General features: G+C 46.8%; 1 protein-coding gene and 1 long non-coding RNA gene across 4 annotated transcripts in view; one reads left to right on the forward strand and one right to left on the reverse strand.

The window, feature by feature from the left end:
* LOC120788319 (properdin-like) overlaps positions 1-16,996 on the forward strand; it is a 20,936-nt gene extending 3,940 nt beyond the window's left edge. The window contains exons 2-14 of one of the 3 annotated variants that reach the window (XM_040124029.1): positions 1,515-1,780; positions 1,890-1,961; positions 4,681-4,819; positions 5,138-5,301; positions 6,239-6,406; positions 6,625-6,834; positions 6,933-7,100; positions 8,584-8,775; positions 9,292-9,465; positions 10,411-10,608; positions 11,666-11,777; positions 12,304-12,458; positions 16,888-16,996. In XM_040124029.1, the coding sequence (XP_039979963.1) occupies positions 1,515-1,780; positions 1,890-1,961; positions 4,681-4,819; positions 5,138-5,301; positions 6,239-6,406; positions 6,625-6,834; positions 6,933-7,100; positions 8,584-8,775; positions 9,292-9,465; positions 10,411-10,608; positions 11,666-11,777; positions 12,304-12,442 (2,002 nt within the window). In that variant the 3' untranslated portion in view covers positions 12,443-12,458; positions 16,888-16,996. Of the gene's footprint in view, positions 1-1,514; positions 1,781-1,889; positions 1,962-4,680; positions 4,820-5,137; positions 5,302-6,238; positions 6,407-6,624; positions 6,835-6,932; positions 7,101-8,583; positions 8,776-9,291; positions 9,466-10,410; positions 10,609-11,665; positions 11,778-12,303; positions 14,053-16,887 lie in introns of those variants that run through there. The other 2 variants (XM_040124027.1, XM_040124030.1) reach the window with 2 other exon arrangements.
* On the reverse strand, positions 334-1,675 carry LOC120788347. The gene is made up of 2 exons (XR_005707223.1): positions 1,589-1,675; positions 334-1,251 (listed from the first exon to the last, which is right to left on the reverse strand). It is a non-coding gene; the product is annotated as an uncharacterized LOC120788347 (long non-coding RNA).
* Positions 16,997-17,552: the final 556 nt, after the last annotated feature.

Raw genomic sequence — 17,552 nt, forward strand, 5'->3', positions numbered from 1 at the left:
TTCAAAGTTTGTAGCTAGAGCTAAAATATTCGACTAAATGTATTGACATGAAGATTAACACGCTGCCTTTATAGTCTTATATCACTTCATTTGAATAGTTACAGAAATTGTAAAGTTGACCTCAAAAAAAAGTGTTTAAAACAGACAAGTTTCCTGTTGATTTGACAAAGTGAGTCGAAAGATACTTCATTCCTGTCAACAGATGAAGTTTCCCAGCAGTAAAAGAAGAAACCTTGAACTAAAACTATTTCTGTTCCCAGTCGTTTTCTTACATCAACAGAGAACACGTATTTAATCCATTTCACTCCGTTTTAAGCTGTTTTTTAAATCATGAAAACAACTTGATATTTAATATTCAAAAGATCATTTCTTAGCCAGGACTTCAGAAATACTGAGGCCCCCACACATCTCAACACTCGGATGATCCCTGTTTTGTTTTGCATTTGCAGCCTTTGTCCTGAAACTCCTGGGAATCAACAGCAGCTAAAGGTCATGTCTCAGGTCACTGCCTCTGTTTGACCTTTCATTCCACCTCACATGCCGCCAGCAATGATTCGGGGTCGTAAATGCTGAAATAAACAACGTGTGCATTTTTAAATCCAGCGTGTGAATTCCCCTCAATTTCCCAGAAAAGTCTGACGACATCGCGTGTCCTCAGCAGTCCTCCAGCTCTGTTTGTTCCTGTTTCGCTTTGAAAAACTGCTCGGAAAAATCGGTTTTAAACTTCACGTAGTTTCGTCGCTACAGAGAAACCGCCCCCCCCGATTTAAGGAACTTTATTGGTATTTTAGCTGCATTAACACAAGTCACTACCAACACACACTTCAACCGTACATTAATATTTAAAACACAACCAAAATAAGAATAATGATCCACTTTATTTGTGTAGAACTTTTCTTAACATAGTTGCCGAGTGTTTTCCAGGAGAAGAGGAAAGAAGTGGGGGGGGTCATTTGAGTGGCCGGTGTCTGGTGGGGGGGATGTCTGACGCTGATTAACAGGTGTGTTTGGGAAAGTCCTCACTGGCTTCTGTTGATTGACGCATCGTGTGTGTCGGGGGCAGCCGCTCTTCAGTCCGGTCTCTGCGCCGTTTCTCTACTGTTGCTGCCGGACGTCACGTGATGTCGTCCAGATGTGATTTACTGTTGTGAGGACACGACGAAAGTCTTCTGGACAAAAACATCACAAAGTGTAACTGTAATGCTGAGGCTAAGGGGGGCATCGGGGTCAAGGTCTGGTCCGGATGGAGCTCTGAAAACAGAATTTGAGGCCTTGAACGAGACTTTGAGGTTCTAGCTCTCTCGGAGAAGAAATGCTGAGCAAAGCTCAGTGTGTCCTCGAGCTCTGCGTTGAATGCGCGAGGACAGTCTTTAAAATATTTGAAACCCGATGGAACATGCGCTCAGATCGCCTGCGGGACGCTCCACAGTTTTGTGATCTGGACCCTGTGTGTGTGTGTGTGTGTGTGTGTGTGTGTGTGTGTGTGTGTGTGTGTGTGTGTGTAACCCGTGCAGAGGCTGCCAGTTGCATCATGCGAAGGTCGGTCGGGAGGCTGATGACCTTTACAGGAAACCCTGCATTTACTCACCAACTGGTTTTCGTGCTTCAGGAGGACTTGACTTGACTTGCACTCCCGGCCTGCAGACCGACCCGGACATCGACCACAGATGCCACACATCGGAGCCCCAGACAAGCCATGAGGCAACGCTAATCTGGTCTGAAGATCGAATGCGTCGCCGTATTGGAACCTGCTGTTTGTCTGCACAAACAAACGGACGCGGTCAGCAGAGGGTCAGAGGGTCAGAGGGAGGATCGGGGCTGAAGGTTGGAGGGAAGAGCAAAGTGAGGAACTGATTCAGACTGAACATCCGTCAGTTTTCTGTCCTCAGGTCTCGGCAGCAGCGGGAGGATGGGGGTTCTGCGGGTTCTGGTTCTGCTGCTGGTTTCCGTGGAGTGTTCAGGTCAGTCTGAATATTAAGCCTTAAAGGCCGCTGATTAGATTTTAGCTCGACCAAGGGACGTTTGGCTTCTTGAAGGTTTTTCTAACATTGTCTGACGATCCGTGATTCTTATAAAACACTCTCACCATGTCCTGGTACTGGCACCGGAATCTCAGGACTTTTAACACGGATGCGGATCAAACACCGTTGGAGCACTTTGCTCCGATCGATGACGCACATTCCTGTTCGTGCACGTGTCTGAAAATTCATTACACAGATTAAAATGTTCGGACTTGAGTCGCGGTCCTGGTCTTTTCTCTGCTCTGAAAGGTAACTGTGGAGTTCTACCACCGAAAATGTCGAAAATGAAACCAAATAACAAAAGAGCAGGAATACAGCTGCTGTGGCGCGTGGTTCCGTCTCCGTGCAGCCTCGCGGCCAAAAGCGGCTTCAGCCCGTTTGGTTCTGGCTCGAGGGTTTTACCTGCCGAACATCGAGGAGCCTCGAGGGGTTTCGGTCCTCCGGGAGGAGCAGAGGTGGATTCTGGCCCCGGAGCAGTGAGGGGTTTTAAACCAGCAGCAGAACCTTCGAATCTGTTCGATGAGTAACTGGCGCTCAGTTCTGCGGGTTCTTGTTCTGGTCCCTGTTCCACCCTGCTGGACACGGGGCCTCGAACTCCGACTGTTTCGGACCGTCAAGAAAACACAAGCCCCTCGGACTTGGGTTTTTCCTTCCAAGCTCTGAACCGAGCTGAGCGATGACCGGATCCTTCCCCTTCTGCTGCGGGAAGCGACTTCGGTCTCCTCTTGATCCAACGGGCGGAGGTTTCATCGCATCCCGCTCTTTACTTGCTCTAGAAACAAGAGTCACTGGGGGACAGAGACGGGCACGGCCCCCCCAACGTGGGTCCACACGAGTACGCGAACCCAGGAGAAAGTCCGGCGGTTCGCGTTCCTCCACGGACGCCAAGTTTGTCCGTGGTCATGGAAACGCTCCGATGTCTGTTACCGTCAACCACAGAGAAAAAACCGGGCTTCCTGACGGTCTACCGGCGCTTGTCCGTGGGTGAGGACCGCGGACCGGATGTGTGCGGTGCTCAGGCCTGCTGACGGATCGCAGGGATGTAATGTCGTCACCATGACAACAAGATGTTGTCGTGGAGACTTGCGGGGTTTTAAATTGCTCTGGTTAATGATGTCGGCCTGTTGTGGTTCCGTCTTCATGAGACTGGTTCAGGACTGTTCTCGTCTGTGTTAGACAGAGAGTCCTTATTGTCTCAGAGTGAAATTTGTCCTCACAGGCCAGACAGAGACACACACACACACACAATACGTGAAATGTACACTCCGTCGCATACATACACACAACTTTCAAGCCTCTGGCTGTATCCCAACCAAAACCTTAATACACGTGAGTGTGTTGCTGTATGTTAAAGGCGGGCTTCCAGTTATAGCGATGGGGGACGAAATCCACAGTCCTCATCCCGTTCAGCGGAAGCTCGTCTGAGGTTTCAGGGGCCTGAGTTCGTCAAACCGAATCGGTCTCTTCCACCGTCGTGTTTTTTTGTTTTTTAAATAGAAACTTCAGCTCAGCACAAAGTGTGTCCTTTCGATTGTCCAGTTAAAGCAAAGAAGAAGTAAAAGTTACCGCGGCAGCTCGTTGCACATTCGCCTGAAACTTGGTTGACTCATACACTTAGAAACGAGAACAAACTTTCCCCGTGTTGAAATCCCGGAAATCGTCCACATGCAGACAACAACACGCAGAGGACGACGGAGAGAGGGACATTTGTCTTTGTAAAAAGCGTCCTGAGCGTGGAAGCGTGTCGATGGAAGGAAAGAGTTGGACTGAATCCTTGCAGGAGCTCACAAGTTTCCATAGCAACGCGGACACACCTGTCTCCTAGGTAGGACCTGAGCCATTGCGGAGCGGTGGCGTTAATACCTGTCCAGGGTTCGAGACCATCTGAAAGGACATCGCTGGCACAACGCTCCTGGATTTGAACGATTGTTTTCAGTTTGAGTAGCAACGTGAGCCGAAGCAGAGTCTTTCACCTCTGCATTAAAAGTCTTCAGTAGGTACCTACGTTTTCCAAGTGAACTGGACTGAACCGCGAGCTTGGAGGTTTTCCACGGCCGCTCCGCCTCGCGGCGTTTACGCTTCGGCTCCGTGAAATCATAAATCATCCAGGGCATCGGAAGGATTAATGAATTAACGAAGCACATTGGAGCATTTCTGATTCATCTCTGTGACGCAGGTTGGCACGGCGGCGCAGTGGTTAGCACTGAAGGTTCGGCCGGGGCCTCCCTGTGTGGGGTTCGTCCGGGTGCTCCGGCCTCCTCCCACAGTCCAGGACCCTCACAAGGATAAGGGGGACGGCTAATGGATGGATGGATCTGCGAGACAAAGGGAAGGCTCTTTGTTTGTTCTGCTGGGAAAACACCAAATAAAAGACAGCAGTGATCCGCACTGTAGCCTACTGCCCCCTGTTGTCAGTGTGTCCTGAGTAATGACGTTTCTTGTCGGGGCTCTGGTTCTGGTTGATCCCGAGATGTGGATCCAGTGTTTGTGTGACCGTGTTTTGGATGTGACATTAACTGTTGTGCTGAGCTGCGTGTTGGTAAAGAAACTGTGCGGAGAGTTTTAAAGAAGTGAACTCGGTTCAGAGAAATGTGGGTTACAAGCTGTAAAATAACTGTAATTTCTGTGTGTGTGTGTGTGTGTGTGTGTGCGAGCGCAGAGTGTGTGCGGTGTTTTGCACGTTTCAACCTGACCTCGGGTCAGTGTGATGAAGAGATCGGTGAGGTGGACGAAGACGACTGCTGCCAGAACCTTGAGTACGGTTACCAGGCAACAGATGGAGTGTGTCAGTCCTGTGGGTCAGTGCGCGCACACACACACGCACACACACACACACACTCTTTGACCTCGAGCAACTTTAAGTCTTTACCATGACATTGTGAACCTCGAGGGAACCGTTGAGCAACATTAAGGCTACAAACAACCCACAATGCATCACTCTCTGTAGCCAACCTGGTCACTCTCTTCTCTCCGTTCAAAACCCATAACTGATGATGTCAACACGTCATCACACAACCCCCACTTCCTCAAACCTCATTTCCAGAACAAAATATTGTCTTATATTTGGGCCAATACTGTGTGTGTGTGTGTGTGTGTCTTGTGTTTTTTGTTTTCAGTCATCTGGTGTTGTCGCCATGGTCGCCATGGTCCCAGTGTAACGTCCTGTGTGGGGAGGGAGTGAGGCAGAGAACCAGGACGTGTTTCGGCATCGGCCAATCGGAGTGTACCAACAGTAACCTCAATCTGCAGATGGAACCATGCAGCGGCACCTGCTGCAACAGTAAACACACACACACACACACACACACACACACACACACACACACACAGTTGTGTTTGCATCACTTCAGAGGACATTGCATTGACCTTAGCCCTATTTGGACGGGGGGGTGAAATCTTCACTGTGCTCCTCGATAATTGAACTCATCGTTCCGGGTTTTTAACCCCGGTGAAGTGACTAACCTAACATTACCCTAACCTTACCCTAACCCTAACCTAACCTTACCCTAACCCTAACCTAACCTTATCCTAACCTTGACCTAACCCTAACCTAACATTTCCCTAACCCTAACCTAACCTTATCCTAACCTTGACCTAACCCTAACCTAACATTTCCCTAACCCTAACCTAACCTTATCCTAACCTTGACCTAACCTTGACCTAACCTTACCCTAACCTTGACCTAACCCTAACCTAACCTTACCCTAACCCTAACCTAACCTTACCTAACCCTAACCTAACCTTAACCTAACCTTGACCTAACCCTAACCTAACCTTACCCTAACCCTAACCTAACCTTACCCTAACCTTGACCTAACCTTGACCTAACCTTACCCTAACCTTGACCTAACCCTAACCTAACCTTGACCTAACCCTAACCTAACCTTACCCTAACCTTGACCTAACCCTAACCTAACCTTGACCTAACCCTAACCTAACCTTACCCTAACCCTAACCTAACCTTACCCTAACCTTACCCTAACCTTGACCTAACCACAAACCCATATTCACTTCAAATTGAATGATTTAGGTTCATTGTGACGATTTTTGTTTTGGTCTCCAAAGGGAAGTCGAGTCCCCACAATTTGACTGCGTAAACCGACTGTCCCCACAACATGAGTAATACAAGGACACACACACACACCTTAATCAATGTCAAAATGCTGAATTTGAGTGTGTGTGTGTGTGTGTGTGTGTGTGTGTGTGTGCGTGTGTAGCGAAGGGGTGGGGCTTGTGGGTCAACTGGTCGCCCTGCTCGGTCACCTGTGGAGAGGGTGGAGTCAGGAAGAGAACGAGAGGCTGCTCCAGTCCTCCTGAGTGTCGCTCGACCTGCAGCGGTCCTTCAGAGGAGACAAAGAACTGTCCAACACTCAGCGTCTGTCCAGGTAACCTGTCTCTACCTGTCTGTCTCTCTGACTTTCTGTCTCTCGCTACCTGTCTCTACCTGTCTGACTCTCCTTTTCCAGCTGACTGTGTCTCTCCATCTGTCTCTCTGTCCGTCTGACTGTCTGTTTGCCTTTCTGTCCTTCTCTCCACCAGTTATTTTCTCTCTTTCTGTCTCTCTCTCCTCGTGACGCTCCCTCTCTACCTGTCTGTCTTTCAGTCCACGGTGGTTGGTCCGGTTGGTCCGGTTGGTCTGAGTGTTCTGGTTCGTGTATAGACGACCAGCGTAGTGATGTCATTGTCCCCACCAAAGTGCGATATCATTTCTGCTCTAACCCCGCCCCCTCCAATGACACGGTACCACCTGGTAATGGCTGCCCTGGAGACAACTACCAGGTCAGCAGCTGCAGTGACCTTCCCAACTGTCCAGGTGAGAGGGGAACCGATAAATGAAGTTGCCAGATTCATAGTTTGAGCTAAAGCCTTTCATGAAACCCTGACGTGCGCTCTGATTGGCTGTCTCCGCAGTGGACGGCAGCTGGGGGGCGTGGTCTCCGCCTGGGGCGTGCTCTGTCTCCTGTGGGGAGGGACTTCGTATGTCCGTCAGGACCTGTAATAAGCCTGCTCCGAAATATGGTGGTCGATTTTGTGAGGGACCGAGCGCTCGGAGCAGCGTCTGTCAGAGTCCCTGTCCAGGTAACGCACACGCAGAAACTCACACTAGTCAGGTCTCCACCTGAATGAAGCTCAAATTTTAAAGGAATTTCCAGAAAATGCTCCAAAGAAAGTGCGAGTGAAGTGTTGTTGACGGAGATGAGCAGCCGGTGGAGCCGATTCTCCAGTTGCTCGTTAAACCACCACAGAAGAAGAAGGACGCGGCGAGACGGGGTCACTGAAAGAGCTGCAGTCGAAGCTCGGACAATGGAGAACCACGTGGAGAACGTGATGGAACCGGACGTTTCTGCTGGTTCCAGGTGTTGATGTGAGGAAGGTTCCGGTCTCCTCACGGCTCCTCACAGATTCTGACGGTTTCCTCTCTTCACGCTTCACGGACGTCAGCGTTTATTCTGTTTCACTTCAAGCTTTAGCCACAAAGCTACTGTTACACCAAACACAAGCGTAAAAAACATTTTTTCCAGTGGTTCAAGGTTGTTTCCACTCGCATTTTTATGCAAAAAACAGGCGGATGGAAACACTTACAGAAACACACAAAAGCAGCTGACACGAGATACAGAAGCTATAAACACTTAAAATGATAAAAAATATGTTTGCTGTTACGTTAAAATGTTCCCTGCATATTTATAAACATTTTAGTGAATAAAAAAGAGGAAGAAGATGAAATATTCCAGAGGAAATATGGTGTCTTTTTGCTTTTCCATAGTGTGAGGAAATAGAATATTTGCAGTTCAAATAATCCGGTTGAAATTCACACACACATTTTCATATTGACATTTAAGGTATTGATTAATTCACGTCTACTCGCGCATTGAGCAACATGCGAGAAAACGTTCCACCTCAAAAGTTGCCGGGACGTGCCGGTGGCCTTTGAGCGACTCGGTGAATTAAATAATTGTTTTCTTCCTAGCCAAGGGCAAGTAGCGACAGCGGTTACGCAACTTTCGAAACGAGCCACAACTTAACCGTGCGCCTGCACACATGCGCTTGCACCGTAGGTGCCGTCCGTCACTTGGCACTACACCTCTGCTCGCCCATACCCAGCATTCTCCTCTCAGGTCACGGACATACTTGCTTTTAGCTTCACGTTTGTGTGCGCATCAAGACGTGCAGTTCAGCACGTGACCTGTGGCGGCGGCATCACATCGCTCCGACATTGCCATAGAGCTTTGAAGAGAAACTGGTAGAACTTGCCCACCTGACAAACCATCTACACTGTCGCTGCTGCCGTGATCTCAACATCCGCAGCACCGTAACGTCCTCGGGTGTTGCCGTGGTTTCTGTTTACGCTGTGCAAACGCAGAAATTCACAACGAAGGCAGTCTGTTTCCGGCTGGTCGGGCCCTAATCTGCCCCCTAGTGGACGTACATTTTTAATCCAAAGTACGCAAGCAAACGTGAACAGTGAGACTCAAGTTGCAGACGTTGTCTAGACGTGTACGCGTAGGTAAAAACCGGGTACATCAGCGGCGTAAGTCCCTCTTCCTGTGTGTGTCTCTAACAGTTGACGGGTTCTGGTCCGGTTGGTCCGGCTGGAGCGAGTGTTCCTCTTCCTGTATCCCACAAGGCCAAGCTTCCCTCAGGACTCGCCAGCGCTCCTGTTCTAACCCCGCCCCCTCATCCAGCCCACCCGGGAGGGGTTGCCAAGGTGACGGTCGCCAGACAGAGAACTGCAACCACCTACCTCCGTGCCCAGGTCCGCCTGTCCGTGCGTCTGCCTGTCTGTCTGAACACATACCACTGTGAATGATTTACCGCGTGTCCTGCCACTCAGCCATAATAAAATGTGACTCTGCAGCTGTGTGAGACAATAATGAACTTCCAGGCGTTTTAGCGCCTGCCAGGTACATTATCGAGTGCTAGGTCTTTACAGTCGATTACTACTACCAGGTGTCCACATGGAAACAATAACAGACTCCAAAGTGTCCCCATAATAACGGACTCCCAGGTGTCCACATAAGGACCAATACAACAAATAACACAATAAGAAGCTCTCAGGTCTCTCAACATCTCCCAGATGTCTACGTAGACACAGCATTGGAGGAGGAGCAGGTTCGGCTTACCTGGTCCTTATAAGGACACACCTTCACAGATCACGCCCAGCTCAGGAGGCCGAGCAGCAACTGCTTGCCGTCTGAAAGCACCTTTAAAGAGGACACGGGTAATGACTCTCTCTCTCTTCCTCTGTCTTTTGTGTCTCTCTCTCCACCAGTGGATGGAGGATGGGGGTCTTGGTCTCCCTTCTCTTCCTGTCCTGTTACCTGTGGGGTGGGCCTTCGGGTTTCAGTCAGGAGATGCGACAGCCCTGCCCCTAGACATGGCGGCCGACCGTGCCCTGGAGAGGGACGTCGAACCAGCGTCTGTACAACCAATGTCCACTGCCCAGGTGCACACGAGATTTCTGTCTTTTATTGCGTGAAAATTGTCTCTCGGGTCCGGTTTTAAATCGATCAGTCAGCTGCGACTCGTCCAGTAGGGCGGCCGGTCGCATCAGCCTAATATCTGTGTCCTTTTTTTCCACCGCTGTATATAGATAAGTGCGGGTTGTGGGCAGAAGTAGACAAGCTGCCATCACCGTGGAGGCGCTTCACCACCTGCGCGTTACACTGCAATGTATGTCTAGGATTTAACCGTTTGTAGAAGCCGTTATGTGCTGAAAACGTAGTCATCAACTGCCATTAAAATAAAGTTTATAACCTACAGAACTTTACAAAGAATTTTAGTCCAGTTTTACTAGTCAGATGCCTTTCTGTTCTGTGCTTCTCCAAAACAAACTCTCTTTAAAACAAAAAAAAGAGAGGTCAAGGAGTAAAGGTCACAGTCTTCCACTCCGCAAAGACAATTTTGCTCTTGTAAATTTCCATTATCATGAAATCCTCGTGTTTGAGCATGACCATGTGAGCATTATGACCAAGAATGGACTGCCAAAGATCGAACGATCGCGTTATCCGGGGCCGATGGTGAGCTGCCACCCCACTGATCTCTTGCTAGCTTGGTACTACATCTTGAGGCGATAACGACCCCCAGGTGTCCGTGTAGAGGCGATAATGACTCTCGCGTGTTTTCATTCAGGCGATAACGACTCCCAGGTGTCCAAAGTTCATGTTAGTTTTTCACAAAGTCTGTGTCATAACTAATTTCAGACAAGCCTTTAGAGACCGAACGACGTCCACAATCGCTGCGATCAACACAAACGTCTCTGCTTCCACTGTCGTTGGAAAACGTGTTCGCTTTGATTCTGACGCCGCAGTAATGTTGGTGAAGTCTGAGAGCCCAACACAGAGATCGGCGACCAAATTCGTACGTAAGTGTAACTTCGGTCTCTTTGCAGTGGACGGAGTGTGGTCGGAGTGGTCGCCGTGGAACCCGTGTAAATACCCGTTTGGTGGGCGGGAAATCCGCTGCAAGCAGCTCGGCGGCAGCCAGACTCGAGAGCGTCAGTGTCTCTACCGAGCCCACAACGGATCCATCTGCAGCGGAGACACCCTGACGGACCGACGGGTCTGCTATGATGTCAGCAACTGTTACCGTGGGTGACACACACGCTTGTCTTTCAGTCCTCACGGGGACCCATGTCAACATAACGCATTTCCAAACCCCCAGCCCTTCCCCTAACCTCGGCCTGAAACCAGGTCATACTTTCAAAGGGACATCTGAAGTAGGGAGGACCAAAATGGCCAAAATATCCTCACAATGCAGAAACGTGCCCACAACAGTGGTCTAGACCAGGATACATGACAAAACTCAATCAGTTTGCCAAACCTGAGACACTCCGTGAACCGCCCCTGCCACATTTTCTCCTTTGTTTTTTCTCGGGCTTTTTGAACGACGCTTCGAATACAGTGTACAAACAGAATAACAGCAAGTTATTAGAGAAAAAACCGACGACAAACAAGGATATAAAGGAACAACATGGAGTTAAAAATATATAAAGCACAATGAAAAAAATAATTATATATTTCAAAAATCAGCGCCAAGAAAAAATAAAAAACATGAAATCGGTCCCTCCTTAAACATGAGCCGGGTTTGATCCACCTACACCTTTATGTTGCATTATTACATGACTTTATCTTGGTAGTAGTAGTTTTTCCTTCCGTAGCTGTGCGTTTGATAAAAGTGCGTTTGTTTTCTACTCCAGCGTAGCTGTTATGAGCTGCTGCAGAGCTGGACTGCAGGTTGTTACCACCACTTTCCCCAAGAGTATCATTCCTTTCTCCTTTCCTCTAAAATGTCCAGTTGTTACTGTCTTGTTCTCTTCCACTGTAGCTGCGTTTAAGTACCAGCAGGAAGCGGTCAGTGTTTTTTTTGGTCCCCAACCCATAATCTCTAAATTGTTGTCTGTATTTTAAAGTGTTACCAAACTTTCACGTATGAATTCATGGCTGCATTTTTAAATGTCTCCTCAGAGCTGAGATGGGATTCAGTGAGCCACATGATGGAATAACATTACTGACCGATTTTATCATCAGCCAGTCACATGCTTTTTTTTTTTTTTGTGTGTTTGTTTGTTGCTCTGTGTGTGTGTGTGTGTGTGTGTGTGTGTGTGTGTGTGTGTGTGTGTGTGTGTGTGTGTGTGTGTGTTGCAGTGAAGGGAAGCTGGGAAGGCTGGGAGCCGTGGAGTTTGTGTAATCCGTCCTGTGGAGGAAACTCCAGACGCTTCAGGAAGAGACATTGTAAACCTCAATACAGCAACTACAGGTCAGTTCGCCGTTTCGGCAGGACGGGTGTGTTTCCATCCGCCTGTTTTTATGTGCATTTTCAATTTGAGCGTAAAAATCCAGAGTGGAAACACCTGAAATAATTAGTGAATAAATGACGACAGACGTACACGAAGCATGTGACTAAAACATCACTTAAGCTTCACCGAAGACATGAAAAACGTCAGATCTGTGTGAATGTCATAGGAACAGTATGGATGTTATTCACGGCATACTGGGCTGGTCATGTATCAGTAACATGTCGGAGATATGTTTGAGGTTATTAAGAAACCGAGTTTGTCCACTACAGACCTGAGAAATGTCCCAAACTCGACAGATGTGGGACACTTTTCTTTAAAAAAAATACATTCACGGATCCTTATCAAAAATATTTGGTTTTATTGTGTGTTTATGTCAAACTTACAGATATATCATCAGATTCTTTTCATACGCTCAAAAATATTCTGCATCAGCTGGACTGATCACCTCACTGTGTCTGAATGGGGTGGCGCTGTTGTGTGTTGCAGTCCTACCATCGGACGTCTGAAGGAGAAGGCGACGTTCTTTGGGACTCCACGTGTCGACTGTGGCTTAGCACCCGACGGTGGGGAAAAGATTCAGATCCAGCCCTGTGTCAACGCCCCCGCCTGCCCCACTCACCCATGAGTTTAACCACACCGACGTACGCAAAATAGCATTAGAATCCAACAGTCCTCTAATCAGTTCTCCTTCATGAAGATTGTTATGTTGGTGAGATGTTGATGAAACTGTAGGATCGTTTTGGAAGATGCAGTGTGCGCTGCTGTTGAAATGCAGTGGTGGAAGACGAACTCAGTTTCTTTACATGAGTAGAGTTACCAATATATTGATTTAAAAATGTGCCATTACAAGTGAAAGTCCTGCGTTTAAAGTGCTGCTCCGGTAAAAGTCCAGAAATATCATCAGCTTCATGTAGTTTAAGCATCAGCAATAGCGGTTGGTTGTGCAGCGTTTTACTGTCGGAGCTGCTCCAGGTGGAGCTGCTTTCAGCTACGTCATAGACAGGGAGAGGGTTCAGTCCACGGGTTCCCAACCCGGGGGTCGGGCCCCTCCAGAGGGTCACCAGGCGAAATAAAAGTGGTCGTCAGATGAATCATGGGAGAGGGAAGAAGAAGAAAGACAGTTCTGATCCACTGATCTGCATTCAGTTTTAGAGAAATATTGAAGAGTTTTTCCTCATTTCGTTTTGAACAGTTATTAAACATTTATAGAGGGGAATTGTCTATTAGGTGAAAATGCTTTTATGATTTTACATAAGAAACCCCAAAACAAAAAGGTCGGAAATCGCTAGTTTAATCTTTAATAATCTGTCGCAGTACATGAACTCACTGTATGTTTTTATGTAAAGTCTTAAACTAAACAGTAACCAGTGGAAAAAAATGTTATATTAAAATATTTTTCTCAAAATTTTACTGAAGTACAGTACTTGAGTACTGTTACTTTCCACCACTTCTGAAATGTACTGCACTATACTGACAGGTGTTTCTAATATTTTGTCCACCCCATTTAAATCAGTAAAGACTGGCAGTAATTAAGAAACAGGCAACAAATGAATTAAACAGCATCACTCACCAGTTAATGTTTTGCCGATGAAAAATAAAAACCGTCAAGTCGCTGATCTCAGAACTGGAGCGTGCTCAGTTACCTGTTACCATAGCAACACCAACAAACAACAGCTTTTATCTCTGGTTGACCTGCTTCAAGTTTGACTTCTGGCATTTCTAGTATAAACTCACTGTTTGTCCTCCTTCTTGACTATTAAAGCTGTTTATCATCAGAGTCTGTGTAGATTCATCTCAGTTGTCCAGGAAGTCAATGACACTTTAAAATAATACCCTCCACAGGGCTTTTATTGTGAAGTTAATGTTCCTGTGGATGATGTTTGGTGACATAAAACTCTGCTGCAACACTAAAAAAAGTTTGTCCCCTGCCGGCTGCAAGTAACAATCCCAGGTTCATTAAAATCTAATGCTCCAACGTTTACTTTGAGCTGCTGTAAAGGCAGATCGATCCCCAGGGTGTCGATACCGATGCGACGTGTTGTTTTGAGTATGGATAGGCCCTGTACTATTCAACTGGATCAATACCAGGAAATGATCATGTTAGATCACATCCGGGACACATGAACTCTCTTCTTAGTGCTGCAGTAATTATTATATTTAGATTCTCTCCTGCTGTTTGTGTGCTGTGACCTCTTTAATTCAGAGAATTAACCTAATAAACATTTGTTATTCAAACAAGGATGTGATTTAAAAAAAAAAAAAAAAAAAGGGGGGGGGGACAATATATTCGTCAGTGACCTGATAAAGACGCATTCAGCTCATAAATCAGGACAAGTTTCTGTCTCCTAGAAAACGGTGCATCATCTGCTTATTGATACATCCTGTACCAGCCCTACTCAGTGTTAACTGTCATTCAAACTCTGACCTTCCTTTAATTAGCTGGTACACAGCAGTGGGGCCGGCCCTATAAACAACAATATCCCCGACTGACTGACTGACGATGCTACGCCATTGGTTGGCCGGCTGAGTGTTGGAGTTTCTCCATCGGTCGTTGCTTTTTCAAAATGAATTGGTGCAAACAGTTTCTATTACGCCATCAGGGGTCGTTTACATGCAGCGCTGCTGACTTAGCGCCTTTGTCGCTAGATCTACCGACTTTTCAGATCCTTTAGTGACTTTACAGACAAATTTAGCGACTTTCTGGACAAACCTCAGCTGCTTTCCGTAGAAGAGAGTCGCCAGTGCTGTCGTTCAACGGCAGCTGACACAGACGTGACTGAGCTTCTAACTTTCTCCCTGACTGATCATTTTACAGGTAAATGTAGCTGAAATCACAACACAGCCGTCGTCTTTAACTTATGTGTCTGGTGATTCTGTCAGACGACGTCGTGGTTATAAAACCAGGATTTCAGCAGCAGAGCAGCAGCTTGGAAGTGTTATGGAAGTGACTGCTGGTTAACATGTCGTCTCAATGGGCCACGTTTCAGTCACTGTTTCATACTTGTTCCGTCGTCTGACAACAGAAACAGAAACACGTAGATGAGAACAGCTTTGTTGGGAATTCAGCTGGATTAAACTACTGTGTGTGTGTGAGCACAGAGAGCAGGAGAGAAGCAAATAGATAAAGGACGGTCCAGCCACATACCAGGTTTTGACCTGGTCTTGTTGTATTGGCCAACACAAACCTTCAGACCAATCACCTGTCTCGGTGGACAAGTAGAGGGGCGGGCTGAAGAGGTGAGCAGACCGGAGGACGAAGCTGCAGGCCGGACAGAGTCAGTCCAGCATGGGGGTGTGAACCCTGGAGGAGTCTGTAGAGAGTCAACATGTCCACGACGTGGTTCAGACAGAGAGAAACCCGCTGGTTGAAGACTTACTGTCACCTGTACCAGGTAGTGTGTGTGTTTAGCTCCCAGTTCTTCATCAGTTCCTATGTTAGTGTGTGTTGATGCTAACGGCTAACAGCAAAACTGTGTCAGCAGCAGAAGACATTAAGGTGGGACACTTGAATACAGAGACAGACTGCTGCAATTTATGTCAAAAATCAAAGACATAACTGAGCCAGACCTGAACCCAGAGACACGAAACACGCGTTGATATGATTCAGTGAGACGTCCACTTCCTGAGGACATCGTTATCTCTGACGTCCCTCCAGAATAAAGCTCCAGAAATCCACTTAGAAACCAGAGGAACAAGAGGCTGCAGAACTTCATTCAGAATCTTCCTGTTTTTAAGTTTCCTTCAGTATCACAGTGACCCAGTGACAGTTGTCTGTACATCCACGGCTACACTGCAAACAGGAGCTGATTAGAGTTCATTCAGCAGACTTAACTTTCCAAAATGTGAACAAATACGGGCTAAAAAACAGGGTTCAAGCTGTAGCTCACTCCATCCATGCCAGAATCGTACTGCCTGTTTCTGGCAAAAGTTTGCATCTGTTCATGTAAGTGAAGAGTTTTAATGTTAAATGTGACATTATCCAAAAGAAGTTAGGAGGTGAATAAACAAAATAGCTTCATAATACATATGTTTAAGCCCATATATAACCTGTATACAACAAATATTGATTTAGGTTTTATCTGTTTACTGCACTTTGTATGGAGTTCGCTGATAATTAAAAAAATATTCATGTCATTATTTTAAGCATCCTCACTTTACCTTTAATGCCTAAAACGTTTGCACAACACTGTACATGTATAAAGGATGGACAAAAACCTGGCTCCTAAATGAAGGGTAAAAACTGAGAAAGTTTTACAGTGATAGACCAGATCTAGACTCTGAGTGGACGACTGCAACACTGAGCACAGACTTGTTTCCTTTGTGGTTTGTTGTGACTGAGCGGACGGACAATTTGTCTTCTTCGGACAGACAGAGGACCAGGAGGACTGTCCTCGGACCCTGCGGGGAGGAGACGTCTCCCGCCTGCTGGAGCCTCATGTTGTGATCAGCTCGCGTTTGTTAACCTGATGGAATGAGACCTGAAGTGTCGCCGCTAACTTGGCTGATGGGCTTTGCCAAAGGCGTCGGTCTGCACACTTTCGTTTCTCGTGTTCTGCATCCAACAGTTAATGTAACTCTTCAAACAATGAGACAGTCATGACCACTTTACGCAGAACAGTTAACACGTTTGACTGTGGACGTGTCCAGACAACACTTGGTACGAACTAATTCTTCTGAATCTTACTGTAGGAAAGACAAATACAGGTAAATACGAAAAAGAATGTCCACGCACCAGGATCCACACAGAGTCTTTTTAATGACAGGCTTTTGATCAGGAATGTATTGATCTGATGCAGCCCTCCTCCCTTTTTTCTCACTCGTGGCTGTTATTGATTATAGTAAATACAAGTCAAAAGTCTTGGTGCTGATCGGTTCACACAGAACACAGGTCCACATTTATGTGGAGGTCTTGTGATGTGACACCACCGCAGATATCAGACTAAAAAGAGGGAGTATCTGAAGTCTCTATAAAAAAAAGCAGAAGGCTATTGACCAAAATCTGAGAAGCCCCTGTGACCTTTTTTACTGGCTTTTTAAGGCGACCCCTAACTTCAGCTTGTCCGTCGGCAGATCGCATCGGCTTCCTGGATGGAGATGACGAGGTCTGGTTTGGAGACTGGTCCCTGGTTGATTACGAGACAAGAGCAGCGTCTTTTTCTTTCCTATCATTTCTAAACGGACGCGCTGTCCTCAGCGGACATCAGCGATCCTGTTCAATGAGGCTCCTCTGTGTCGGAGGAGCCTCATTTCACAGCAACAGACGACTCACCTGGACGTATGGAATTTACTGATTCCATTTAATCATCACAACTTTTGTATAACTGATGCATCTGATGTCAATGAATCCAGTCCTGTCGGTTTCTGTTATGTACTTCAGATAAAATGATCATAAAACGATTCATATATTCGATTGTAAACTCATTTGTGCTTAATTCAAGGACAATTCTGCACCTTACTGAGCAACGTTTAGCAATATCTACTTGACTTGCATTAATGTACATGATATTGCAGTATATTACTGCGTGTAACTTCAAAGTTACCACATATCTTTAGTTCCTGTTCACAGTCTAGTGACCTTTTTCTATTTTCTATTTTTCTGTCCCTTATGCCATCAGTGGAAAGAGTGAGTCAGACTAATAATAATATCCCAGAGTTGACTCTCGACAGGGAACACACAGGCGAGAACGATCTGCTCATTTCTGAATAATCGCTTCATTTTCAGATACATCCCTCAG

The sequence above is a fragment of the Xiphias gladius genome, chromosome 3 (assembly GCF_016859285.1).
Source record: "Xiphias gladius isolate SHS-SW01 ecotype Sanya breed wild chromosome 3, ASM1685928v1, whole genome shotgun sequence".
NCBI lineage: Eukaryota > Metazoa > Chordata > Actinopteri > Istiophoriformes > Xiphiidae > Xiphias > Xiphias gladius.